General features: G+C 33.6%; 1 protein-coding gene across 2 annotated transcripts in view; it reads left to right on the top strand.

Moving 5' to 3' along the window:
* The first annotated feature begins 344 nt into the window (after positions 1-344).
* Positions 345-27,031, top strand: part of ppil2 (peptidylprolyl isomerase (cyclophilin)-like 2) — a 54,990-nt gene continuing 28,303 nt past the window's right edge. For both annotated transcript variants that reach the window (XM_056254729.1, XM_056254728.1), the window contains exons 1-14: positions 345-500; positions 883-932; positions 2,319-2,364; positions 3,184-3,246; positions 3,736-3,787; positions 7,057-7,108; positions 7,243-7,334; positions 8,060-8,149; positions 10,935-11,010; positions 13,347-13,507; positions 15,739-15,814; positions 16,383-16,489; positions 23,033-23,122; positions 23,874-23,907. In XM_056254729.1, the coding sequence (XP_056110704.1) occupies positions 469-500; positions 883-932; positions 2,319-2,364; positions 3,184-3,246; positions 3,736-3,787; positions 7,057-7,108; positions 7,243-7,334; positions 8,060-8,149; positions 10,935-11,010; positions 13,347-13,507; positions 15,739-15,814; positions 16,383-16,489; positions 23,033-23,122; positions 23,874-23,907 (1,021 nt within the window). In that variant the 5' untranslated portion in view covers positions 345-468. The remainder of the gene's footprint in view (positions 501-882; positions 933-2,318; positions 2,365-3,183; positions 3,247-3,735; positions 3,788-7,056; positions 7,109-7,242; positions 7,335-8,059; positions 8,150-10,934; positions 11,011-13,346; positions 13,508-15,738; positions 15,815-16,382; positions 16,490-23,032; positions 23,123-23,873; positions 23,908-27,031) is intronic.

Genomic DNA, 27,031 nt, shown 5'->3' with positions numbered 1-27,031 from the left:
ACATTTGAAAGCAACGTTATTTTCCGGTCAAAAAACACACAATAGTTATAGTAAACAAAACAAAAAAGATATGTATGCATACTTTATATATTATAGCCTATATGTTTAGCTTAATGCAGCCCCAGTGCTTTCAGATTCACTTTAGGTTTAATAATATATATTTTTTTCTTCAGATTTTAATTACTATCTAAATAAAATATAATTATTGATCATTATTTTTTGATTACATACATCACAAAAAGACAGCTGTTGCTACAGATTTAATAGTGTCAGTCAGTATTGAAATCACCATTCCGTACTGAAGAGGCAAAATAAAAATATTTTGCCGTTTCACACCGGACACATTTTACTGTCGCGCTAAACGCGAACCGGAAGCGTGTGTTTTAAAAAGTCGTAGGTTTGGTGTTGGTTGTTTATGCGTTTATAAACTTTAATTCTTTCGTTCATTACTACATCTTCGGCCACAAAATGGGGAAACGACAGCATCAAAAAGATAAGATGTAAGTTGGAATGAAATATAACGCGAGTAAAATATGGCATCATGTTTGAACTCTAACGTTACACTATATCGAGCGTTATTATTATATTATCTATATATATGAATGTATTTCAATTAAAGCAATATATGTATATTTATTATTTAGTGCAATGATATCGTGTTATCAGAGATTTATAATGTTTGTCTTAAAACTGTATACAAGCCCAGCTTTCATTATTGCGTCTACTTCCTAGTATCTTATTTTATAGTTATTTATGTTTTTGCGTTGTAATAATTTAAACATAGTATTTAGTTGTGAGATGTTGCCCATTTCTTTCATATTGTTTCATTTAATTCGTATTCTTCCGTATAATAATATTATTCTTTATATCTGTCTGTTTCAGGTACATCACATGTACAGAATACACTCAGTTTTATGGAGGGAAAAAATCAGGTACTTACACTAGTCTAGATGTATTGCACTGTTTGTATTAAGAAAAAATCTGTGATTGGTGCTTATTCCAACTCAGTCATCATGTGTGTAAGTGCGGTGATCAAGTGGTGTTCTACTTATAAGTACATGAAACTAAAATTATTATTAATTGGCGTGATGACTCCGATCTTCAACCAGATTGTTCCAATCCAATCTGACTTCTGACCTATAATGCTGCCTGAATCATAATCATGCACTGTTCGTTGGCCAGAGTAGGACTGAGCCTGGTTTCTCCCAAGGTTTTTTTCTCCATTCTGCCACCTGATGGAGGTTTGGTCGCCTTTGTCACCTTTTTCACATTTGTTGCCATTGGCTTTTGGGTTGCTTAGTTGGGCACATTAAATTTAACATTTAATTCAACAGTAATATTGATCTGCCTGCATTGACACCATTATATGAAGAACTGGACTGAGCTGGACGATGACATCACAGTTTTCTCCAGAGTGGTTATATATATATATATATATATATATATATATATATATATATATATATATATATATATATATATATATACATTAACTAAATAAATAACCTTTTTACAAAAAAAATGAAACATCACTTCAACTTTGTTGCATTATTTTCCAGTTATCTCTGTAAAGCTGCTTTGAAACAATCTGTATTGTAAAAAGCACTATATAAATAAATGTGACTTGATTTGATTAACACAATAGGTACACATTAATACAGTATTTGACAGTAAACACAAAGCAAGCATTGTTGGACACATACAATATGAGTAAAACAAATGAACAGTGTATTCAGAGATGAATATACATTTGTGGTTTAAATGCAGTTTTTACAGAAAGTAAAGAGTAATGTCCTGTGGGGAAAAAATATGCCCATTTCAAATAATTAAACTTGAAATGTAAGGGTTTCCACAGTCTTGAAAAATATCAGACATTTTTAAAATGGTCATTTCCAGGCCTGAATGAATAAATCAGGTTATCTGACACGTTGTACACTACCATTTAAAAGTTTGGGTTCAGTAAGATTTTCTTTTTTGAAAGAAACATACCTTTATTCAAACAAAGATCCATGGAATTGATCAAAAGTAACAGTAAATAGGTTTGTTACAAAAGATTTCTATTTCAAATAAATCCTGTTCTTTCGAACTTTCTGTTCATCACAGAATCCTGAATATTAAATGCATCATGGTTTCCACAAAATTCTTATATATTATATTATATAAAATAAAATAATGCTGTTGGTTTTTTTGTCTCTCACTGTGTTGTTTGATTGATTGCACCATGTATAGACTTATTTTGTGCACTTTAGATATTGCTGGTGCTTCTATGCCGAAACTCCCTGTGATCAGTAATAAACCTTTTGTTGTCTTGTTTATAGAAATCCCACGGTCCAATTTCAGACGTCTGCCCTTTGATCATTGCAGGTGAGTTTAGAAATGCATAACACTTCTTTCATGTTTGATAGAAAAGTCCTTTGTGTTTCCCTAATTTAGGTCTAGTACAATAGATCCTGCTTTCATAACTGCTGATATGGGGTTCAAACAATGCTGTCATTGCTTTTATTTGAGGTAAAGCTGCTGTCATTTTTCAAAAAAAAAAAAAAAAAACATTAAAGTCGGCATGAAACGGAAGTTAGATTAGTCTTTTCTTCCCTATTGTGACATATATTCGAGTGAAACGTCTTGTCGAATAAGAAAATATGTAGGGCGGGGCTTAATTTTTATCAGCCGGAAATGTATTTATTGGATGGTTGTTGGTTTGCTATTGGTGGATCTCATGTGAGTGACATTTTGTCCCGCCCTTGCGCCAGTAAACGCGTCATCAGAGAAGAGAAGGGCACATTAATTAAAAATAAATGGAGTGGATGGATATATGATTTATAATAAATACTATAATATTCCATAAGAATTGTCAATTTCAAATACTTTTCTCCGGTTCTAGTTTAATATGCAGAGACAGCTATTAGAAAGTAGGTTGATTTTCTTAAAATTATTCTTCCAAAACATTGTTCTGTTTGTTGGAGCGGCCTGATGTGTGAACTCATTGCTCACAAAAACCTTTTGAGTTTGGGACAGGGCTTTTCATTTGTTCAGTGAAAGATGAGGAGACTGTTCATGAAACTTGTTTGGAAACCATCAGTATGTTTGCAGATCTGTTTGGGGGCTCAGAAATGACACACAGCAGCTTTAGTATCATGGTATATGTACGAGTCTTTTAATTTTCGTCTTTTATCCATCACATAGTTTGTCTCTTCAGCCCTTTGAGTATCCCATGTGCACAGTGGATGGGGTGGTTTTTGACCTAATGTGAGTATATCACTCTCGTCAATAGCAAAATGAATGAGTCATTTTTAAATCATTCATTTACTTGCATGTATTAATTATATACTTATTTATAGTACCTTATATTTATCACTACAAAGACGACCGTTATAAAGTTTGGGGTGAGAAATTGATAGCCTACTTTTATTTAGCAAGGACGTATTATATTAAATTGATCAAAAGTGACAGTAAAGACATTTACATTATGACAAATTCTGTTTCTGTTTTTGACCTTTCTATTCATTAAAGAATCCTGTAAAAAGTATCCAGTCAACTAAATCAGCATATTAGATGATGACACTGAAGTCTGAAAATTCAGCTTTGCTCTCACAGGAATAAATAACTGTTAAAATTATACAATAAATATAAAAGTTATTTTATATAAAGACTCCAAACTTTTGAACAGTATTTTTACATATAATCTTAAGTGGTGTAATGAGACCAGAAAATGATTAACGTTTGTTTTTTCTTTAGGAGCATTGTGCCTTGGATTAAGAAGTTTGGTACCAACCCCATAACTGGAGAGGTATTTCAGTTATTCCAACTTATTTATTGTTTATTTGATGCTGACCAATAGACTTTTCAACATCTTGGGAGGTAAAATGGTGGTTTCAAGTCCTGCTGGGAAGTTTGTAGTTACAAGGTGGGAAGTTGTTTACGACGTCATGTGCATTCAAATCATTTTCGCCGGAATAAGATGGTGGTGTACCTTTTCTTAATTAACTCCACAAAAAAGGTTTTTAACTCTATTCTTCTAGAAAATGAAAAACAAAGAATGTGCATCTCTCTCTCTCCGCTCCACCTATAGCTGGTGTGTGGCTGCCGTCGCATCATTCAAGTGGATGGAGGAGAGACCCCTGATATGATTGTAGAGCACTTTGGGTGTACAGTACTTCATAGGAAATGCGCTATATAAACTTCATTCATTCATTGTAGTTGCGTTCATGTGTTCAACAAATACGATCTTTCCGACGTGAGTTGAAAGCACCAAAAGCTCATTATCAAATGTCCTGCATGAATTAAACCACTAGAGGGCGTCAGACTCCATTTGAGGAGAAGCCAAGCGCTTCAGGAAAGACAAAGACTGATGACACAAAGTAAACTGCAACATCATTAACTCCAGATGATGCTATCGGTGCACTTGCACCTTCATCCTAGAGAATCCAAAGCTACAAACCAGAATCTGTGCATGTTGTAAAGAGCACTGCGGGTAATTTGAGAAGAAGAAACATATTTAGTGGTGTTTCTCGTATTTAGAAGTAATAAACTTGTAGTTTGTTTATGATACAGACCTTAATAATACCTAAAACCATGCAACTTGAGTAGAGATCTGTAAGTACTTTTTATGCGATCCATCTTATGATTTTCAACTTAGATAACAAAAAACCCCATAGACTTACTGTACGTTGTTTTACATACCTGAGCCTCGTCTGTGTGCTAGAATATGTTAGAGACTTGTGGCTGTGCTCTTTTAACTTGGCCCAGGAACTAGTGTTGTCATATTTAACTTAAATTGACACTATTAAAAATCGTTAGCTGTAATTGAAATAAAGCTGAAATATAAATATTAGATGAAAAAATAAAACTGAATTAAAAATACATTAATAAAACATTTAAACTAAAGATAAAAAACTAACACAATGACAAAAAGCTCGTATCAAAATGAAAATATAAAAATGAAAGCTAATTAAAAAAACATAAGAAAACTATACATAAAAACGAATAAAATGACAAAAGCATGTAACAAAATTGCTAAAGTGAAAATATAAAAAATAATCGCTAATTTAAACATAAGAATACTTAGGATATAAATATATATATATATAAAAACACTGCCAGTAACCACCTAGCAACACCACAGAACCTCCACCTCTAAAAACCATTCAACACACAATATACCTAGGTTCTTTTGTGTTACATTGATAAGAAATTGCCAATAAAATGTAACAATAATCATAATTTCTTTGCATATTTGCCAAACGGTAGGCATTTTTTGCTTTGAGTTTAATTTTATATTTTGGAGAATATTCAAGCTTCAGAAATTCACTTATGTGTCGCTTAAAGGCAAAATAGTCTATTACTGTACCCATCTAGAAATTATTATTGGGACTATATGAAGGTATTTCACCGGCCTGCTGATGGTGGCTAACAGCGTTCAGTGTGCCAGGAGTGGATGTGTGTAAATTGCTGTGTAATCAGTTCACTGGACACACATCGCTGCACTCTTAATTTATGGAATAGGAGTTAAAGGGTCTCTGCATGTGCGTGCTGCATGCATAATCAGTTTGCTCTAGTATCAGCCAAAGTTGTGTGAATGTTTACAGAGAGTGTTTTTTTGGGGTGTGATGCAGTGTCCATTGAAGCCCATGGCTGTCATCTGCAATTCATCTTTACAGCTATGCATCTGAGTGAATGCATGTCTGGACATGCCTCTGTGATTGTGTGTGTGTGTGTTTCTGTTCCTACACACAGTTTAACTGTGTTATCTGAAGTATTCATGATTGATTTGTCTTGCTAGATGGAGAGGAGGAGAGTGAGTGCTGTGAGTTGATGAGAGGTGACTGTGAAAACGGATTGTGTGTGTGTGTTAGTGACTTTTACAGAGATCTTCTGGACATGCTAGGACTTGTTCTTCGGTGTAAACATCATGCTCTCATTTGTTCTGCTTTACAATTGTGTTTAAATGGGTAGTAGTGAGGCATGTAATCAGATATGTGTTATGTTGTATCAGTCCTACATTATTGCATTTTTGAAATGTCTGTGTGGCAAGTTTATTTATATAGCACATTTCAGACACAATAAAATAATCACAAAAGATGTAAAATCCATTCAGCCAATCTGATTGCAACTGTTGATTTCAAGTAGTTCTTGCCATTCACAAACAGTCTGTAGTCTGAGGTGGAGACTCCCAGTGTTTATCACACACCAGCTACTGGGTTTACCAGGGAGGGAGAAATAATCCTGAGGGATTTTGACCTGTCTCATTCTGATTCACTGTGTCACTGGATCACAGTGTGGTCAGTTTATATGTATCCCGCTGGCAGAACAATCCTCGGTCACAAAGTTTAAACCCCTTAGCGACACCAAATAGACTCAACTACGAATGGTTTACTTTTAATACATTAAAATATGTATTCCTGTAATGGCAAAGCTGAATTTTCAGCATCATTACTTAGTCTTCAGTCACACGATTCTTCAGAAATCTTTCTAATATGCTGATTTGCTGCTCAAGAAAATTGTGATAATATTTTTTCAGAATTCTTTAATGAAAAGAAAGTGCAAAACAACAGCATTTACTAAAGAAACTGAAATCTCGTGTAACACATTAAATGTCATTACTGTCAATTAATGTGTCGTCTTTGCTGAATAAAAGCATTCATTTCTTTTGAAAGTAAAAATGGAACTGACCCCAAACTTTTGAATGGTGTTGTACATCACCTTTAAATATCGTTTTACAGTTTTTCTGTATGCTAAAAAAAACAGCACTTTAGCTAATTAACTAAGGTCTTTGTTTGCTGTAATCTCTCATGAATTTACTTTTTCTTTTCTCTAAAACCGTACTAGATCCACAGCATTGCGTGATGGTGTTTAAAATGAGTGGTATTCAGTTAGTGCCTTGATTTATCATCGCCCAAACATGTTCAATATGAATCAGCTAATTCGTGCTAAATAATTAGACATTCACGGGGTGTGATTACATTATAATTGAAAAGGTAGGTGTGTCTGAGAGCCAAAGTCTGACAGATATAGCCACAAACTTCCTAACTTTCTCTCTCTCTCTCTCTCTCTCTCTAGAAGCTTGAGGCTAAATCCCTCATCAAGCTTAACTTCAGCAAAAACAGTGAAGGTAAATATGTTTGTGTGTGTGTGCGCTCTTTATCCTCTTACCTGACTTGCGTCAACAACAATATGTGCTAATGACGGGATAATGGATTGAAGTCCTCTACAGTGCATATTCTGTCTTTCTCTCCTGTACTTTAGGGAAGTACCACTGTCCTGTGCTCTACACAGTGTTCACAAACAACTCCCACATTGTTACCAACAAAGTCACAGGGAATGTTTTCTCTAATGAGGTAAAACACCCTACATCCAAAATGTTTTAAAGGTATTTTTGCATGCGGGACCATAGTCTACACGTCTGTAGCATTTACTTCTTCTTCCAAGTCAACTTATAATATTTTTCAAGACAGAGCGCCAAAACAGTCATAATTTAGTTTTACCCAAAAATGATTCTATAAATATTTCTAAATGTATAATGTTTGATTAAAGACAAAATAAAATAATAAATTCAATTAAAATTAATTAATTTAAATTGATATAAATTTTATTTTATTCATCAATGTAAATTGTTCATGTTGACAGAAACTTGTAGGATTTTTTTTTTCTTATTTCATGAAGCACAAATGATAATTAGTTAGTTAATAATAAGTTAAAGTTGCTCTCTTCTATTCAAACACGGTGGCCAGGGAATGTTAAACTCCAAAATAGGATCATAAAAGTAGTCAGTTTGACTCATGAACTATATTGCTTCGTCTTCTGAATCCATTTGATGAAATTTAAGTAATTAATGTGGTTGTGACATCACATCAATGATTTCTGAATTACCCGTTTTTGCTGTTCAGTTTCCATGCATGGTGGAACATGTAGGTATATACTTAAGAGCAAGGAAATTACGGTTGTTCATGCTCTCTTTAATATCATACTGACGTTAATCATTTTTAATCAATGCATTAACTGTCTTTAAACTGTATAAATGTGTACATGAATAGTCAAACTCCTATAAATGTGTTTTGTTTAGGCGGTAGAGCAGCTCAACATCAAGACAAAGAGTTATAAAGACCTGCTGACGGATGAACCCTTCACCCGCCAGGATCTCATCACACTACAGGTGACGGACACAGAGAGTGTGTGTTTATGACTGTTAAGTGACGATTAAGCAGTGTCACATGAGTGCTGTTATGTTAGCATGACTGTGATTTAATACAGCTTTTCTAGACACAAGTTCGTATCAAGCAACTTCAACAACAATCGCCCAGTTCAATTTTAGTTTGTATGTGGCTGTCTGTGTATCAAAACCCTGTGTTTTCTGTGTGATTTCATGAAATGTCAGGTTGAAGCCGGTTCACATGCGCTACAGTGTTTAACAGCTATCGAGAGCGAGACAGTCAGGCTGATCCTGATGATTGACAGACACACAGGAATCATTTGCATTTAACAATTAAAATATCTGCTCAGCTATTATAGTGTTTATTCATATCCCTAATGGCCTTTTTTTATATGTTCAGTTTTCATTTTAAGTTGTTTGTTTTTAGAAATGTTTTGTAGCTTTAATTAATTATATATATATATAGCTTTCATTAATTTGTAGTTTTATTCATTTTATTTCAGCTTTTTTAATTACCTAAAACTTAACACTGGTCCCAAAGTTTGTTAAAAAAACAAAAGACTAAAGCACATTAAGTGGATGTTTTGGGTCAAATCATTTTACCGGGCTATAAATGTTAGTGCTCACTGTTCCAAAATAGCCAAATGTTAACATTAGGTTTGTGTTTTTAAATGAATCTTTAAACATGACTTATGACACCATAAAGCTTGTAAACCTGGTAACTTTTGCAAGGATTCCAGAAACTGACAGAAATATTCACCCACAGGAATGATAAGTGTAGCATCTCACCACTAAAGGATATTAGGACAGCTTTAAAGCTGAAATAACACACATTTTTGTAAGGACAGATTAATATAAACCCTTTTTACAAAAATATGAGCTGCACATTTCTGCTTTGAAAACTTCTGGAATGTCTAGCCCCATTGACTTCCATTGTAAGTGCATTACTTCCCTCAGATTGTGAAAAGAAACAAAAATCAAGGTTAAGTTATTATTTGTGGTAATTGACAGCATACCATCGATAGAGCTAAACTTGTACTCAACTTCAAAGATACCTTTAAAATCGTCACAATGTGAGTTTGTGCTTTGTTTTGTCGATGAGCATGCTTAATGAAGGAGGCAATAAAGCACTGATTGAGTAACTGCACAATTTATGAATCAAACATAGCCTGTTTCTGAATAGATGGGATTAAACATTAGATCAGCATGTGGCGACTGTCTAAAGTTGTGTTAAGCTTTGCTGTAAATCCATTTGAGTGTAAGAACTTATGTAACCTGGGTCAGATTTCTATCAACAAATCTATACATGGCACTGGCATGTTAGGATCTGTGTAGTAGGTCATGTACACTACCATTCAATAGTTTGGGGTCAGTAAGATTTATTGATTTATTTGTTGGAAAGAAAGTTAATACTTTTATTCAGCAGGGATGCATTAAAATGATCCAAAGTGACAGTAAAGACATTTGTAATGTTACAAAAGATTTCTATTTCAAATAAATGCTGTTCCTTTTAACTTTGACTTTAACTTTCTTTTTAACTTTCATTGAAGCATGGTTTCCACAAAAATATATAAAATATAAAGTTTTCAACATTGATAATAATTAGAAATGTTTCTTAAGCAGTAAATCAGCATATTAGAATGATTTGTGAAGGATCATGTGACACTGAAGACTGGAGTAATGATGCTGAAAATTCAGTTTTGCAATCAGGAATAAATTACATTTAAAATATATCATATAAAAACATATATGTGATAATATTTTATGTTACTGTTTTTGTGTTGTTTTTTATGAAATAAATGCAGTCTTGGCAAGCATAAGAGACTGTTTTTCAAAAACACAATTTTTGCCGACCCCAAATCTTTAAACAGGGTTATATTTTCAGATTTTGCTTTGAGTTTTATGTTTGCATTTCCTGTGCATTTTTATGCAATAATGTGGAAATAAAGAATCTGTTCAAATGACTGATTGACAGCCCTTATATAAGTATAGTAGTCTATGGTATGTCTGTCGTCAGATAGCCAGGGAAACGTGGGTGTGTGTGAAAGAAGCTGTGAGCTGAATCAGTGTTTTCTGTGTGTGTGCATGTGAGCTACAGTGTCCAGTATTCATAGAAAGTCCTTGCATGGCTTATTTTAGGTCAGGGATGTTATAGGGTGTTTAGAGAAATAGAAAGGGACTTTGAGTTATTTTGGGCTGAGATTTATTTTAGATTGATATGGTTCAGAGTGGTAGCTTTGGACGTGTCTATCCCTGGAGCTCGAGGAAGGGCAGGTCAGGGAGGTGTCGGGCGGCGTAGTTTAAGGGTTAAAGAGTTTTAAAGAGGTTATTTTGGGTGCCACGTGGGATGGGAAAGCTGGGGGAGTTTTAAAAGGATATGGGGGGAAAGTATTTGAAACGAGAGAGATGTTTGGGAGTGGGAGTTTAGCTGAAATAGCAGGACTGAAATGGGCTGAGGTATAGTTTCACTGTCTGACCTATTTGGAACAGATACAATGGTGGGTCAAGCAAAGAGAGAGATGAGAAGGTCCTGAACTCTCTTTTGTTTGTGTGTGTGTGTGTTGCAGCAGACAAGCTCCCAAACTGTCCAGTCAGCAACATTTACACTAAACTGATAAAACATTGCCAAAACAAATTCATTCGAGAGTGTTTACTTGTCTTTCTGTTTAGGGAAAATATGATATGAGTTGTTTTATAACAATTTTGTGTATATAATTCTTCTGTGCATAGTTTGTCAGCAAATCTGAAGTTGTCATATAACATCTCATTTTGTCACTTTATTTCCCAGGATCCCACAAATCTGGATAAATTCAACGTCTCTAACTTCTTCCATGTGAAAAACAATTTGAAAGTCCTTGACCCTGGTGAGTTCAGTGTTTTGAATGCAGTACAAAATGTTCAGTTGGTTTTGGCAAAGATTTTACTGTTTTGAGGATCGCATCTTACTCATAGTATTCAGTATATAGTGTTTGGTGTGCAAATCCTGCGTTGCAGTGTTGTTATTGTTAACCAACACCAAAACTATTACAAATTATTTTTGTTTATTAAAATAAAATACAAATATTAGATTAAAAACTTAATTTAAACCTAAAAAATTTGTGAAATTATTAGTTTTTCATCTAATATTTGTATGCTAAATATATGTAAGTGCTAAAATTACTAAAACTGAAATAAAATAAATGAAAGCTAAATAGAAATAAGACTAATAAAAATGACAAAATTACACAACAAAACTTAAAACCCCTAATTAAAATGAAAAAAAAAGAAGCTAATTCAAAAGATTAATTAATACAATAATAGTAAATAACACTAAAATAACACTGATATGCAGTTTACAACAGAGCACACTTTTCTGGCTACTGCATTCCACAATAACACAGATTGCAAATTAATAATTGAAGAAAAAACCCCTCACTGTCAGTTAGTTAAACTTAACCTGTGAGAATGAAATAATTTAGCTCCAGGCTCAGGTGTGCTATTTTCACATTAGTCACCATTCTTTACACGTTATGTAGCCATATTACTTGCATTAGCCCAGCCGTGATGATTTAAGGAAATTAATTGATTAACGAGGTAGAACTTAGTGCAATTCGTTATGGATTCACTTTGCATAATGAATGAATTAACTAAAGGAGTGTATTCGTCAAATGATTTGAATTCATTTAAATCCCTGAACGTGACATACTCAAAAGGCCATAAAGATAACCATCTCGACAGGAGTGCAAGATAATGCGTGTGTATGTCATCACAGACTGTAATCGCTGACCAACGGTCTTAAATTAGCCGGAGAGATCCATATTTCTGACAGCACTGCAACACTCTCTGCGCTGCTGTTATAGCAGATCTCATGATGTGGCTGGTTTACTCTGTGTAGCTTAGACTTTTTCCATCTAAAAAAACTCTGAAAATCTGTTTTTATTGTGGGGTCCTTCTTTGAAACGTCCTCAGATGATTGGATGGTAGCACTTTATTGAATCCTGAATAATGCATTATTATAATCTTTATGCATTAAAATGGTATTCATAATGTCATATAATACACAGTTTAATTCATTGTCTTTTTTTAAAAATAACTGGTACCACACAGTTATATATATATATTATATTATGCATAATGTATATACGACGTATAGTACATTATATTAAGTCAAGTCACCTTTATTTATATAGTGCTTTTTACAATACAGATTGTTTCAAAGCAGCTTTACAGTGATAATAGGAAATTAATGCAACAAAGATTGTTTTGGCTGTACAGCAGCTCTAGAAGAAAGTCATTGTTCAGCTTAAGTAAGTTTTTAATTGATTCATTCATTTAAATTAGTGCATTTTTAGTTAACTGTGATTTGTATATGTACATTTCTGAAATATATCACTCTAAATTGTAATTGTGGACTCATGCATTTTCTGTAAAGCTGGTTTGAAACGATGTGTATTGTGAAAAGCGCTATACAAATAAATGTGAATTGAATTGAATTTGAACTTGAAATTGAACCTAGGGCCAACTGAAAACAGAAAACTGGCTGTTCATTTACACGACAACAGCGTTTTGGTGGCCTGAGAACGCAAACTTAGGTTTCAAAGTATACGTTTTTGAAAACCGGTTTTGAAAGACATGCACATGTATTACGCGTTTAGTCTATAGGCATGCATTATTACCCACCTGTTTTTAATTACAAGCTTAAAGAGTTTGATGCATTTGTAATTGGTTGATGCAGTTTATGCAGTTTAATGCATTTAATTTGTGTTAAGTCATCACAGCATTTATTTGATTACAAATTATTTTACAATTAAATTGACCAAAAAATATTACAATTTAAAAGAATTGTCTTCTGTTTGAATGTTATTATAAATAATAAATTATTTCTTTGATTTCTTTGATGGCAAAGCTGAATTTTCAGCATCATTACTGATTCTTCAGAAATCATTCTATTATGCTGATTTGATAAATAGAAAGTTCAAAAGAACAGCATTTATTTAAAATATAAATATTTTGTATTTACTGTAGCTTTTGATAAATTAAATATGTCCTTGCTGAATAAAACAATAAATTAAAAAAAAAAACGTTTGAACCGTATTATATATATGTGCGCAAAAAGGCTTCAGATAAAAGGTAATCATATAAGTGTTTTTGTGAATCTGATGACTTGTATTGTGGAGATGTCACATTTATGAGCCCCTGTCCATTTTTCCGTCCCCTACAGATGAAGAGAAAGCCAAACTGCTACCAGGATACCATCTGAAAACCACAAACCTGGAGACGCGAGAAACCCTGGCGGAGCTCTATAGGGACTATAAAGGAGATCAGCTGTTGGCCTCCACTATGAAAGAGCCAGAAACCAAAAAAACAGACAAGTTCAATGCTGTGAGTGTTTTAAGATATTGCCTTTCTAGCTATAGTCGATGGGAGATTCTTCGCTCTCCTCTTTGTCTGCATTGTTTTGTTTCTTTTTTTCTATTTGTCGTCATTTTGAAGCAGAATTTTTTTTTAACATTGATAATAAGAAATGTTTCTTGAGTATCAAATCAGCATATTAGAAGGATTTCTGAAGGATCATGTGAGTTAATGATGCTGAAAAGTCCGATCACAGGAATACATTACATTACAATATATTCAAATAGAAATCAGTTATTTTAAATTTAAATAAGATTTCACAATATTACTGTTTTTACTACATTTCTCATCAATTAAATGCAGCCTTGGTGAGCATTAGAGATTTCTTTCAAAAACATTAAAAATGTTTGGGTCACAGTGACGCGTCTGGCTGTGTCTGTCTGTGTGTGTGCATGTAAAAGTGTCTGTGCATTACGAGGTGATTTGCCTCTCAGACTCTAGCACCATCACACAGCAACTGGAGCAGAAGAAAACGCCTCGCAGGATCCTTAACCGACCACACACACTCAGAGCAAGAATCTCAAGAAGTTCCTCTGAATGTCATGTCAATTTTTTCTAAAATGATCACACCAATTAATAACTTCCTGAGTAATGACCCCACCTAAATCATGAGTTTTTTTGCTTTCGTACTTGCTCTGCGGTGGTTCTAAGTGTGTTTGTGGCCGTGTCTCAAGCCTTCTTTTAGCCCAGGTTGGAGTGTGTCTGCCCTGTGCTTTCAGCTATATTAGCTTTTCTTGCTCAGCCCATTCACAGAGTGTAATTGGCTCGACTTTGACATGAATCCCAGTCTATTTCAGCCCTAGCTGTGCTGGATTGGTATTGTGACGCTGAAATAGACTGGCATTCAAGCCCACTCCTACTGATTTAGCTTTGCTATTTCTACACCATACTAGGGCAACTAATATCCCAAATAACTGTTTTCAACTAAATGTTTTTTTTTTTTTTGTGGTAAATTCTAAAAGTGATAGATTTAAAATTGAAACAAAAATGCATTACTCATTGAGCACCATTTATGCTACAGAAATGAAAAATAATGTGAGAATATAATGTGACTTCTTGTAAAGAGCTGAGTGTAAAGTGATCTGACTTTTATATTTAAACTACATGAGTAAGAAAGAACAGTAAGAAACCACCTAACAACCACCCAGAACACCTTAGCAACTGCATACCAATATCCTAAAATCACTCAGAAACCTCGTAGCATTGAGGAAGTAATTTGTTATTCAGGAAATGTAAAAAAAATCTAGTTAGTTAGAGGAGTTGTTTTTAAATGAGCTATACAAATTGAGTTGACCAAAGTGCTTTCCATTATTCCAATAGCATAAATAACAAAAATCAAACCTGCGAGCTCAACCATATGCCTGGGCAAGTAAGTGCGCCCTCAGACGTGATTTAAAAAAATACAATTATATTTATGAATATACACTATTAAATTTTTTAAATTAAATAATACTATTCAATAAGGATGCATTCAATTGATCAAAAACGAGACTAAAGGCTAATAACTGCTGTTCTTTTCAAATTTCTCTAAAAAAAATATCAAGGTTTTCACAAAAATATTAAGCATAATTAAACCGTTTTAAACATTGATAATAAGTTTTCTGAATGATCATGTGACACTGAAGACTGGAGTAATGATGCTGAAAATTTAGCTTTGCTATCACAGGAATTAATTATATTTTAAAATATATTAAAAATAGGAAACAGTTATTTTAAATTGTAATATTTACTTACTGTATTTTGGGGCAAATAAATGCAGACTTGGTGAGCATTAGAGACTTCTTTCAAAAATTGTTACTGACCCCAAACTTTTGAGTTTTAGCGTAGTTTATTACTTGAATTCATTCCATTGAATACTGAACATTTAAATTAGTAAAGAAAAGCCTATTTTTGTTCCATTAATCTAAAGTAGCGAGTCAGCTGGGAACACAGACCTGTTGAGAAGACACATCTGCTGCACATAAACATCAACACATCCAAACACACCTGAAATGCCCCACAGGAATCAATGTACATATCCTCCTGTCTGTCTGTCTTCATAATGAATTGGTGATAAAACACTTTATTAAGTGTGATTAGGAGACTTATTAGGAGGTGTAAGAGTGATGTCATGCATATGAAGATCTTTTAGTCGTTTCGGATGGAGGTGTTAGGGCTTATTATGTCTTCTCTGTAAACCATGTCTGTCTCTCTTCTTTCAGGCTCACTATTCCACTGGAAGAGTGTCTGCCTCCTTCACATCTACAGCTATGGCTCCAGCCACCACCCATGAAGCAGGTAATGGAAATTAAACATTTTCCCTGCTTACTCATACCAAACAAATCTGATAGGAACAGACCATTTTTGTTTTGAAATGCATCAGCTGGTCCATGGGTCATGGTTGATTCTAATCAGTAGATGGCCAAGTCACGAGCTTCCCTTTAGTCTTCTCACGGCTCCTTCTCTGTTACTGTCCTATTTGAGCCGATTGCTGATTCTGATTGACTCCATTAAGCTGTGTTGCTGGTAATGCCCACAGTCACTTTGGGTCGAAGAGTCTTCTAAATGTGCAAATGTAAATGTCATCATGACTGGTGATGCACACAACAAATGACATAATTTCCCTTTTTGTTTATGCTGGGAAGTTGCTGCATGCATTTCATAACATTGCATCATTGCAATACCTGAAACTCCTGCCAAGTATTAGTTCTGGTTTGTAATTTAACCTCATTTTCGAGTGAGTCTGGCTTCAGTATACCTCAGGAAACCATCTGGCAGCTGTCAGATTAGTTTAAGGCTATTATGATACAGAAATGTTGTCATTCATAAATGTAAAGAATGAAAATATTTGTCTTTGTGTTTTCAGATGCTATTGCAGACGATACCGTTCGCTACCAGTACGTTAAGAAGAAAGGCTATGTGCGCCTACACACAAACAAAGGAGACCTGAATGTGGAGTTACACTGTGATAAGGTAACGCTATGTGAAATGTTCGAACACTAATAAACCTTGGTTGTGCATAGGGTGGATTGAAGCTTTCCATGCATTGAGTCCAAGCAGAACTGTGCAAGATCTCTTTTCAGACATTTTATATTTCTGTAAACATTGTTTTGCTTGTCCGTCCTCATTTGTGTTCATCATTTGAATAAGATTTTCCTGGCTGTGTTTGACACCTTGTTTGCTGTCACACTTAATCAGAGCAAGGCCAGAGCTGACTAATTACAGAGTGAAGGAATGAGAAACGAATTACACAGTGTGTGATTCTCTGCTGATATACAGTGGTCCACTTTTAGACACTTAAGTCACATGTCTCAATTTCAATGCATTAGATACAAAATACCAAAGCAAGCAGCATCTGCAAACAACTAACTTGACATTTCTGTGCTACTTTTTTTCCAATTATTTTTTATTTTAACCAGTTGGTTACACAGCTGTCTTAGTAAATTAACCCCATGTAATTTATCATATCAAAAATAAACATGTTCCATCAAGTTTGGTAGTAAATATTTACATATTTATACAACAGTTCAAAAGTTTGGGATCAGTACGATTTTATTTTAAAGAAATTAATGCTTTTGTTCAAAATTTAATTGATCAAAAGAGACAAAGACATTTATAAAAATTCTAATCCAAATAAATGGTGTTTTGAATTTTCTATTTAAAAAAGACCATGAAAAAAAACTATTACATTACTATTTAAAATATATATAAAAAAAATAGCAAATAATTATTTTAAATTGTAATATTTACAGTATTACCATTTTATTGTATTTCTGATCAAGTAAATTCAGTCTCGGTTAGCACAAGAGACTTTAACATTGAAAAATGTTAACATTAAAAACTTTTTTTAAATCTTAGGAACCCCTTACTTTAAAAATGTGTAATTTATTTTACATTTTGAAACCTGACAAACTTTATGAACTGATTTGGTTGAAAAATGGGCTTGTTTTTTATATTTTGTATGGTTTCTATTTTGTAAATACATTTTTAACTGGCTTAAAGGTGCAGAATTTTGGCAAAATCGTTCTATTAGTCAGTGCAGGAAATTTGCTATATATAGGCCTGGTTTCACAGACAGGGCTTAGATTAAGTCAGCATTAGCAGGGTATCCGCGGGTCCTTAAAAAGTCTTAAAAAGTCTTAAATTAGATTTTAAAAATTTATGGCCTTAAAAAGTCTTAAAAAGTCTTATTTTGACTTATGAAAGGTCTTAAATTTTCAACGGCAATTTGAGTTAGACATATCTAAATGTTTTCCAAATTAAAACTATCTAATTAGCGTACTTTTTTATTTACTATTCGTTCTTTGTGGATTTGCTCGTTCACGTGACATTTCGCGTCACATTCGCGCCAGCATTACGTCTGTCTCCTGCACGCGAAACAGCAGGAGAGGAGAAGAAAGCTGGTTAATTTCAGTTCAATTGTAAGTTCATTCTTTATGTGCGTAGTGGTGTGCGATGTGTATTGTCTATTATGATATTGTAATCATTGTTTTACTTTAACGTTAAGTATGTACGAGGGCGCACTGCGAGCTGACATCGCATTTGTCTCTCATGCTTGCTTTCACTGCGTGATGTGTCAGTGCGTATGTTCCCTAATAGACGTATAAAGTTTTTGTATTTTATATATCATATGTTGTTATCATACAATATTACATCAGCAAGAGGGCTGTTTTCCCGTGCACAATAGCAAATATGATATTTATTTTATATAACAGTTAAATTAACATTGTTACATTTTATAAACAATATTGTCAATATTGTTTGTTTTCCCTTTATTTCGCTGACGAGAATTTCAAAATGAAACCGTAGCAGAGTCTCAATGCAAAAGACAGCGATGATTTCTTGACTGAAATCCGCGTTTTGAACGAATCATTTTAACGATTCAATGAACAATCACTTGCAGTTCCCGAATGAATCAGCCGTTTGAACAAATCGTTTGAATGAATGACTCCCTGAGACAGTGACTTGCCGCCACCTACTGGCGGGTTTAGTTTCACATTTAAAGTACCCTGTAATTAAAATGTTACAATTAGAAATCAGTTCATATTTAAATATTGAATTAAGAATTGAAAGAATTGAATATATCATAGCTTTATTTATGCAATTGTAAATGGAGTATAAATATATTAATGCCAGTTCTGATGCTGCTTCTGTGTCTCCTCTGCACTGCAAAGATGGATTTTGATTTAATGATTTAATATAACTGGTAACAGTGGTATTGTGTTATTATTCTAATATAATTTAATTTGAATGTTAGAATTTGACATAAAAGGTGATGCATACCTCTAAGTAAAAAAAAAAAAAAAAAGTCCATATATGGGTGAAAATGTCCCTGGAACTCAATTTAAGGTTGCAAATATTGCCCTTTAATAAAAAAATGTTAATTCCTTTCACTGCTGTGAACTGACCACTGCATAGAATATGAAAAATATGAATATCTTCGTGAGTCAGCTGTCAACAACAGGCCTAAACCAGCCATGGTACCAGTACACAAACACAATCAGTAAAATATCATCTAATTATCATCAACAAAACTTTGAAAATATTGAGACATTTTTTTTTCAATATTGCGCACCCCTAATGTAAGGTATTAATTTTGATTTCTTCAGGTCTTAAAAAGGTCTTAAAAAGCCTTAAATTTGACTTTAAAAAGTGTGCAGATACCCTGATTAGGTCTTAATTCAATTAACATTTAAGTAGCTTTTATAAACATGCTTTAGAAGAAACATTACTGGTGTGAATTTTGAGACAAAACAATGGCAGTGACATATTTTAAGATATGTAAGTGCAAGTTGCTTTCAGTTAAAACAGCTCAAACATGCATTTTAGTCTGGGACTAGTCTTAATCCCTGTCTGTGAAACCATGGGAAAACAATTAAACTCCAATTTAGACGAACTGCAGACACTTTTAAAAGAATACAGACTGGTCCTGATATTTATAGATTGAGCAGGGGTGTATGTAGTTTACAGGTCTACAGGCCGTCTTGTCTTTACATAATATATAATTCATCCATTCAGAGTGTCACACTGCAGCTGCTGACCTATATAAGTTGACTCACTCTATTTTTCTATTTCTCATTCTTATGTTGTCTCGTTTTCCTTGCTCTGTTTTTGCTGTTAATGTCAGATTCTATTCTTTATTCTTTGTCTGTTTCTAATGTGTTTCCTCTCTACTCATTTCTTTTCCTTGATGTGCTCTGTATCCCACTGAGCTTGTAAAATCATCCCTGCCGTAAAACACTTCCTCTGAAAAATTGTGTTGTTTGTGGCCTTGTGCTGGCAGTAAAGCGTACCCATAGTTCTCTCTCCTCAGCGAAGCAGATGCAGCGTCCCTGTTCTTATTTATGTGCGAGCGTGTGCCAGGCTCTCACTCCTGGGTCAAAGGCGCTCATAAATCACTTTATATCTATCATTTAGTGTTTCACTTTAATACGGTACAGAGAAACTGGTGAGCTTGGTCTTCACTGACTTTAATTACTTACATACATAAGATTCTGTACATTTAAATCACTTCACGTTTTTTGTATTTTAGCACTATTATATCACTTTACTTGAACGCTTTGGCTCAGTCTTGCACAAAAGCAGCAGATTCATTAAAGGGATAGTTCACCCAAAAATAAAATTCTGTCATCATCTTGTGTTCCAAACCTGTATGAACTTCTTTCTTCTGCTGAACACAAAAGAAGAGATTTTGAAGAATGTCGATAACCAAACAGTTGTTGGGCCCCATTGACTTCTATAGTATTTTTTTTTCCATACTATGGAAGCCTATCAACTGTTTGGTTTCCCATATTCTTCAAAATATCTTCTTTTGTGTTCAGTTCAAACTAAAAACAATTTTGAACCACCTGGGGGTGAGTAAATGATGACACAATTTTCATTTTTGGGTGAACTATCCCTTTAAGCCTTCTCAAGGCCACATGATAAAAGACCTAATTTGGTTTTAGATTTACATTTAACTAAAGTTTAGGGAAAAGACAACACATTGTAAGACCTGAAGTCTTTGTCCTATTCCAGCTTAATGTTCAGAATAAGACAAACCCTTTAGAAGTGTGTGTGTGTGTGTGTGTGTCAGTCAGTGTGACTTGGGAACCAAGGTAAACTGCCTAATGGACACAGAAACAGCATTTCATGGTTTTCACAGTCCTAGTATTTTCATTGGCTGTGTGCTCGTCAAATCAGGATAAAGAGAAGAGGTCACATTGATAAGAAAATTACCCTCCTTTTTTTCTTCCTCCCCTCCCTCCTGTGGTTTGCTTGCATTTGTGATGATTCTATTTGTGGTGCAATGTTTACAAAGTAGTGGCCTTTTTTGACTGTTACACTGAATCTTATGAAAGGATAAGACGAATGTCATGATGATCACATTTCACTCCTAAACAAAATAGAATTGCTAAAAAATTAAACCTTTAAAAAAGTGTTTTTAAAAGTGCTTTTAATAACATTTAAGGCAATCGTTAATGTATTACTGTTAGAAATACAATAATGACTTAATACAGTGACTTCCTAAAATGAAACAAACAATACCATATGTAGCCTATATACACATTAGTTTAAGTAATATTCATTTACTTATTTATTTTGCATTACTGTAATAAGAATGTTAAAAAAAGGTTTATTTTTAAGTAATGCAGAAGTCAATGCAGAAAATCAATAGTTAAAATTAATAGTCTAAAGTAGGCTTTCAAAATCTTTCTTTTTTTCATTTTCATTTGCCTATGTATAAATGCCCTCTTGTCAAGGATGTACATTTTACAGCATTTTCTTTTTTCTTTTAGTGGCATTTAGATTGGAATGTCCTTGTGGCCAGTTACGTAACAATGTCAGGTCTAGATGGAGCAGATGATTGAGATCAAGCTTGACAACTTTATTTTTGTAGGTGTTTTGTGTGTCTGTGTGCTTTTCATGCATGAGTGTGAGACATTGAAATCTTGACAGTTTTTAAGTCCTGAGATGCTTGACTATGGAAGCTTGTTTCCGCCACAAAATCAAAAATATATTTTTTATTTATTAATTTTAACTTTTTTTCTCGCAATTGACTTTTTCTCAGAATTGCATGAGATAAACTCGCAATTGTGAGTCAGTGTTTTTTTTTTGTCCTTAGAATTAGACTTTAAAACGTGGAATTTCAAGTTTATATCCTGAAATTTTGAGAAAAAAAGATGTAAAGTCACAATTGCGAGAAAAAAGTCAGAATTGTGAGAAAATGGCGCAATTACTTTTTCTTTTTTCTTTTCAGTGGCAAAAACAAGTTTCCATACTTGACCTCCTCTCAGGGTAACTTATAAAACTTTAATGTGGAAATTGCTTCTGCATCTCCCAATGTCTTTCCTGAGCACAAAATCAGTTTATTGACTCAGGTTTTATTTGAAGAGAGGGATGTCTGATCGTCATAGAAACGAACAAATAAACATTTGCACTGCGGGAGAGGAATCAACTCTTTAAACTTTCAGTGCTATGGTTTTTTTTTAAACAGCATTTTATAAGCAAGCATTTCTCTTCCGTAATAACGTAGCAGATTTAAAATGCATTCAAAGCTGCCAGATCTATTGCAAACAAACCTAATTGTTTATTGGCCTTTATGTCCCACAGACGGTCCTTTTGGTAGCACACAGGGGATTTGAGAGGCTTGTTTAAAAATAATTAAGTCATCATCTGAAGTTACAGTGGACATTTCCTGTAATATTCATAAGTTGTTGCCAGCTGTAGTTTCAGTAATGTGAATGTTTTGCAGTCATGTTTAATTTGGTTGAATTTCATGAAGAAATATAATACATTTTACCCCAAATATCATAAGAAAAAATAAGTTATATTTTGCATAAAGAAAATTAAGCCTATTTTAAGATCATTAAGATCTTAGATTCTTGATTCGTTTTCATGATAATTAAGCGTTTTCTGTAATATAATAAAGACAATCCTCCTACCCAGACATTTATTTAGTGCGGTAAATTGTTCCATGATGTATACATACTTTAATATTTAATAATTATTTTTAATAATTCTTAATTTTTCTTGAATTACAGTAATGAGGTTGTTTTTGTTTATAAACAAAATGGGGTCAAATGTGCTTAATTGTCAATGTCAAAATGAAAAAAAATCCTAATTGTCCAACATAGATTTCTCTCTTTATTTTAAATTTCTAATTTATTTGAATATTTTCTAATTCGTGGTGTACTTTTAATTTGGGGTTAAACATTAATTTTGGGGTTAAACGTTAAACTGTACGTTTTCTTGGCCGGTTTCATTAGATTCACCCACTGTAAGAGCTTTTACTTTTTTCCTATAGATTCAGTAGGTTCATATTCGAGTCAAAAGAGCTTCAGAAGAGTTTCTTTATTGATTGTTGTCAGACCATACAAATCACATGAACAAAGTATTTGTAAATGTCTAAACATTTCTTCAAACCTTCTTTTTTTTATTAGTTTAGCCTGCTGTTATGCAAGTGTTATCATAATGACAAACCGTTTTCATAAATCACACTTCCTGACATTAAAACTGATATTTGTTTTCTTGCAGGTCCCCAAGGCAGGAGAAAACTTTATTAAACTGTGTAAGAAAGGATATTATGATGGCACAGTATTCCACCGCTCTATTCGAAATTTTATGGTAAATAAGTTTCTCTTTATTATTCTAAAATGTGGCCTTTAAATTCATTTATTTTAAGATGTTACCTTGAATGTAACCTTTTCCTACAGTATATTCAGTGTGTCTGAATGTGTGTGTTTGCTAGCATTAGATAACTACCAATCATTATATATATATATATATATATATATTTTAGGTCTGTCAAAAGATTGAAATATTTAATCGTGATTAGATTGTGATTTATCGCATACTTAAGATAAATGATGTATGCTTAATTTCACAATGTTTAACGCGGTTATATAGTCATCATTTGCTATAGCCAGCAAAGTAAACTGTATTTTCTAGAAATACATGAGAGAATTGTAGAGTTCTCCTGCTTATTTTACTTTGATTTCTGTGTAATTTCACTATTTTATTTTATTTTATTTTATTTTATTTTATTGGTGTACCAAGAAATTACATAGATGTGAAATGATGTATGTCTTCTTTCCAAAATGCTTGACTACAGTACAACCACAAAATTTCACAAAAATATGCAAAGGTGTGTGTGTGTGTATAAATATATATATATATTTCTGTATCGACTCTGTATCGGCAGATACTCAATATTCAATGACTCGGATTAAATTGGGGGCACAAAAAAAACTTGACCAGTACATCAATAGTAATTGAAGTAGATTGCTAGCCATTTAAAGGCAAAGAATTTGCTTACTTTTTTATTATTATGGTAAATGTGACATTTTAATGTTTTTTTGTTATTTTTTGTTTTCAGATTCAAGGAGGAGACCCTACAGGGACTGGTACAGGTAATCATTTTAACATTTGTTCAGGATCACTTGCGCATAACAGTTACAACATGTTACTGTTACCTCTCCTGTTACTGTCTTCAGACTCTCACAACAAGTTAGATATGACACCTACCTACTGGTTGACTCGTGCACATTTTTAGTTTGTGATTCTTTTTCTTAAAATGATCAGAAAAGTTTTTTCTAGTGGAAACAATTACAGGATGTTTAGTCTTTCATAAAATGAAATCTAATAATTTAGGTTGACTTTCTTTATCATATTCAGTTGATCAGATGAGAATTTCATTGCTTTCTCAGACTTTCTTGAGCTGTCTAGACAATATGACGCCAGCTTTCTGAATGCCGTTTTGGTGCACATTTGCGAGGGATGTTATACTGTGGTCATGGGTGTTAAAATCTGCAGGTTCAACTGAGGAACAGAAAGGGTAAAGAGCTTGTGCACTCTATTCCCTTGAACGGTCTTGTACGTATCTAAAATTCAATCCCATAAAAAATGCACCAGCCTCACCTGACACTCTTGTGTACAGAGAAAGATTGAGAGTAAGAAGTGAAGAGGGAAGTAGACCGAATGATTTTTCATGAACAGAAAGTGAATTTAAAGTGTTGAAGGTCAGAAGCAGCTTCTATCTTCCAGCCATTCTCACTCGTGTATTATCACGCACACTGTGACAAGATTTGCTATTGCATTTTATCTAAAAATAGGTGCAAATAGAGGGAGAGATTTAGCATCAGAGCAAACTGTGGATTGCCTGCCCAAAATATGTGCTTTTAGTCACTTGAGTGAATGTTCATGGATGTTAGAGAAGAGTTTGCAGTGTCCTCAATCCTTCTCTATATGTGACACTCCATGTACAATAGGTTAATTAAAGCAATAAGCCCCTTGAAGCCGTGATTTACAGTGAATTTAGAACAGCTAAGGGGCGTTGTTAGGCACGGAGCGGAGAAATTCTAAATTCACTGTAAAACGGCTTCAAGGGGCTTATTGCTTTTATAAAACGCTTACTCCATAAAAATATTCATTTTAATATTTATTTTATTAATAAAATAAACACCAGCAACAAAAAAATAGCGTTATGTAAGGGTTTATGCCCTCCGAGGTGTCCATTGTCAGGTTTTAATGGACGACGTCGAGGTGTGAACCGGCCGACGCGCAAGTCCATTAAAACCTGACAATGGACACCTCGGAGGGCATTAACCCGCTTATACCATGGTCACTTGCCAAATAAAACATTTTTTAAAACATTAGTTTATATTTTAATTAGGCTAAATCTAGTTTTTACAAATAATAACTTGCCCTGACGGTTTATTTAGCAACCGGAGATATTTATAGTCCGCTCAGCTTGTAGAACCCTTCAGGTTCAAAAATGCTTTTTTTTTTCATGAAACACAAAGGTAGGCATAGTTATTTTTTTATTACACATAAAACAATTAATCAAACAACAATCAAACAAAAAAAAACAATTAGTTCTGCGCTCCAGCGATTTGCGCTTATAGAGGGCAATAAATTAATCAGATCAATCTCCGTTTTATTTACATTTTTTCTTTCTTCAGCAGCATCCCAGTCGTCAAAGTTGTCATATTCTCCATAAATGTTGAAAGAAATAACGAAGTCGCTCATTGTTGTATTAGTAGGCTATGTAATATCTAACTAACGTTAGATGTTTGTTTTGATAGAGCAAATTGTTAACGGATACTTTGACTGCCTGTTGCTATGGTTACTCACAGCTGTTGTAGGCAGCGCATTTATTTATTAATTTCGAATGGTAAACAGTCAGTTTCACCAGAACTACTTTACTAGGTGTCCTCTATCACTTTTTAACGGACACCCTGCAGCCAATCAGAATCGAGTATTCACCCAGACCATGGTATAAAACACATTTATTCCTCCGCCGAGCAATGTAGTTCCTAAGAGGTTGCCGAGCAACACATGCATCAACAAAGAATCACTAACGGCAGTTGCTCAGTAATACTAATGTAATGCGGTCACAATTTACTACGGCTTCGAACGCGGCCCAACCAATCAGAATCAAGGACCGGAACTATCCGTTTTATAATGAATGATTAAAAACACATGCCCTTTTTTGAAAGGGAATAGTTCACACAAAAAAAGAAAATCATCATTATTTACTCACACTATTATGTTGTTTCAAACCTGTATGACTTTCTTCAAAAGAACTTTCAACTAATTTCCTGACTACTCTTTTCAATATAATGAAAGCAAACAAGGACAAAATTACAAAAAAGCACCATAAATGCATCCTAATATCGGAGTCCATATGACTCGTATGCTATTTTCTAAAGTCTTCTTGAGTCGTATGATAGCGATTGTGTGACAAACAGACTAAAATGTATGTTGCTGTACACTGAAAATTCATCCTAGTTTTCCTTTGGTAAGTAGTGATGTCCAATGTGGGAAGGAATCAGTTAGATCTAATGAATCTGTTTATACAGCTCAAAAAACACGAGTGATTTACTCACTAATTAGACCAATTCTGATCTTGAATGATTCCAGTTGAATCGAATAATTAAAATTCAGGCTGTTCTTCATAAAATAAAATAAAAGTATTATGACATGCAAAAATTATTTGGACACTTATGATACTTTTAAAGTGATTTAATGTGAATTGCATAGAAGAATGACCAGTACATTGTTAAAATGCATCAGTAGGAGTCATAAAGGTTTGGAACAACATGAGGGTGAGTACATTTCTGAGTGAAAATATACCTTTAATTATGGACCATTAAGAGATATGATGTTCTGATAAATATTTGCATTATACAAAACCATAATACACTCAGAAAAAAAGATAGAAAATCTGTCTCTGGGGCGGTACTCTTTCAAATGTTACTAATATATGTACCTTTAAGGTATTAATATGCACTTTTAGGTACTAATGCATCTTTTGGGCTAAATAAGGTACAAAGGTGTACCTTTTGTAAAGACAGCTTTGTATTGACAGTTTTTGAACTTTTTTTCTGAGTGTAACGTGGCTTAGTTAAATTATTTTGAAGGCTTTGATCATGTGTTCAGCGATCCTGGTTTCCTCCATTTAGCTGAAATATAGATCATATTAACCAAATTATCCAAAAATGTGTTTTGGATGCTGCAACAAGAAGTCACGAG

Source organism: Rhinichthys klamathensis, unplaced genomic scaffold (assembly GCF_029890125.1).
Source record: "Rhinichthys klamathensis goyatoka isolate OS25496 unplaced genomic scaffold, OSU_Roscu_1.1 h1tg000114l_1, whole genome shotgun sequence".
NCBI lineage: Eukaryota > Metazoa > Chordata > Actinopteri > Cypriniformes > Leuciscidae > Rhinichthys > Rhinichthys klamathensis.
The sequence above is the reverse complement of the archived record's forward strand: the minus strand, read 5'-3'. Positions and strand labels throughout refer to the sequence as shown.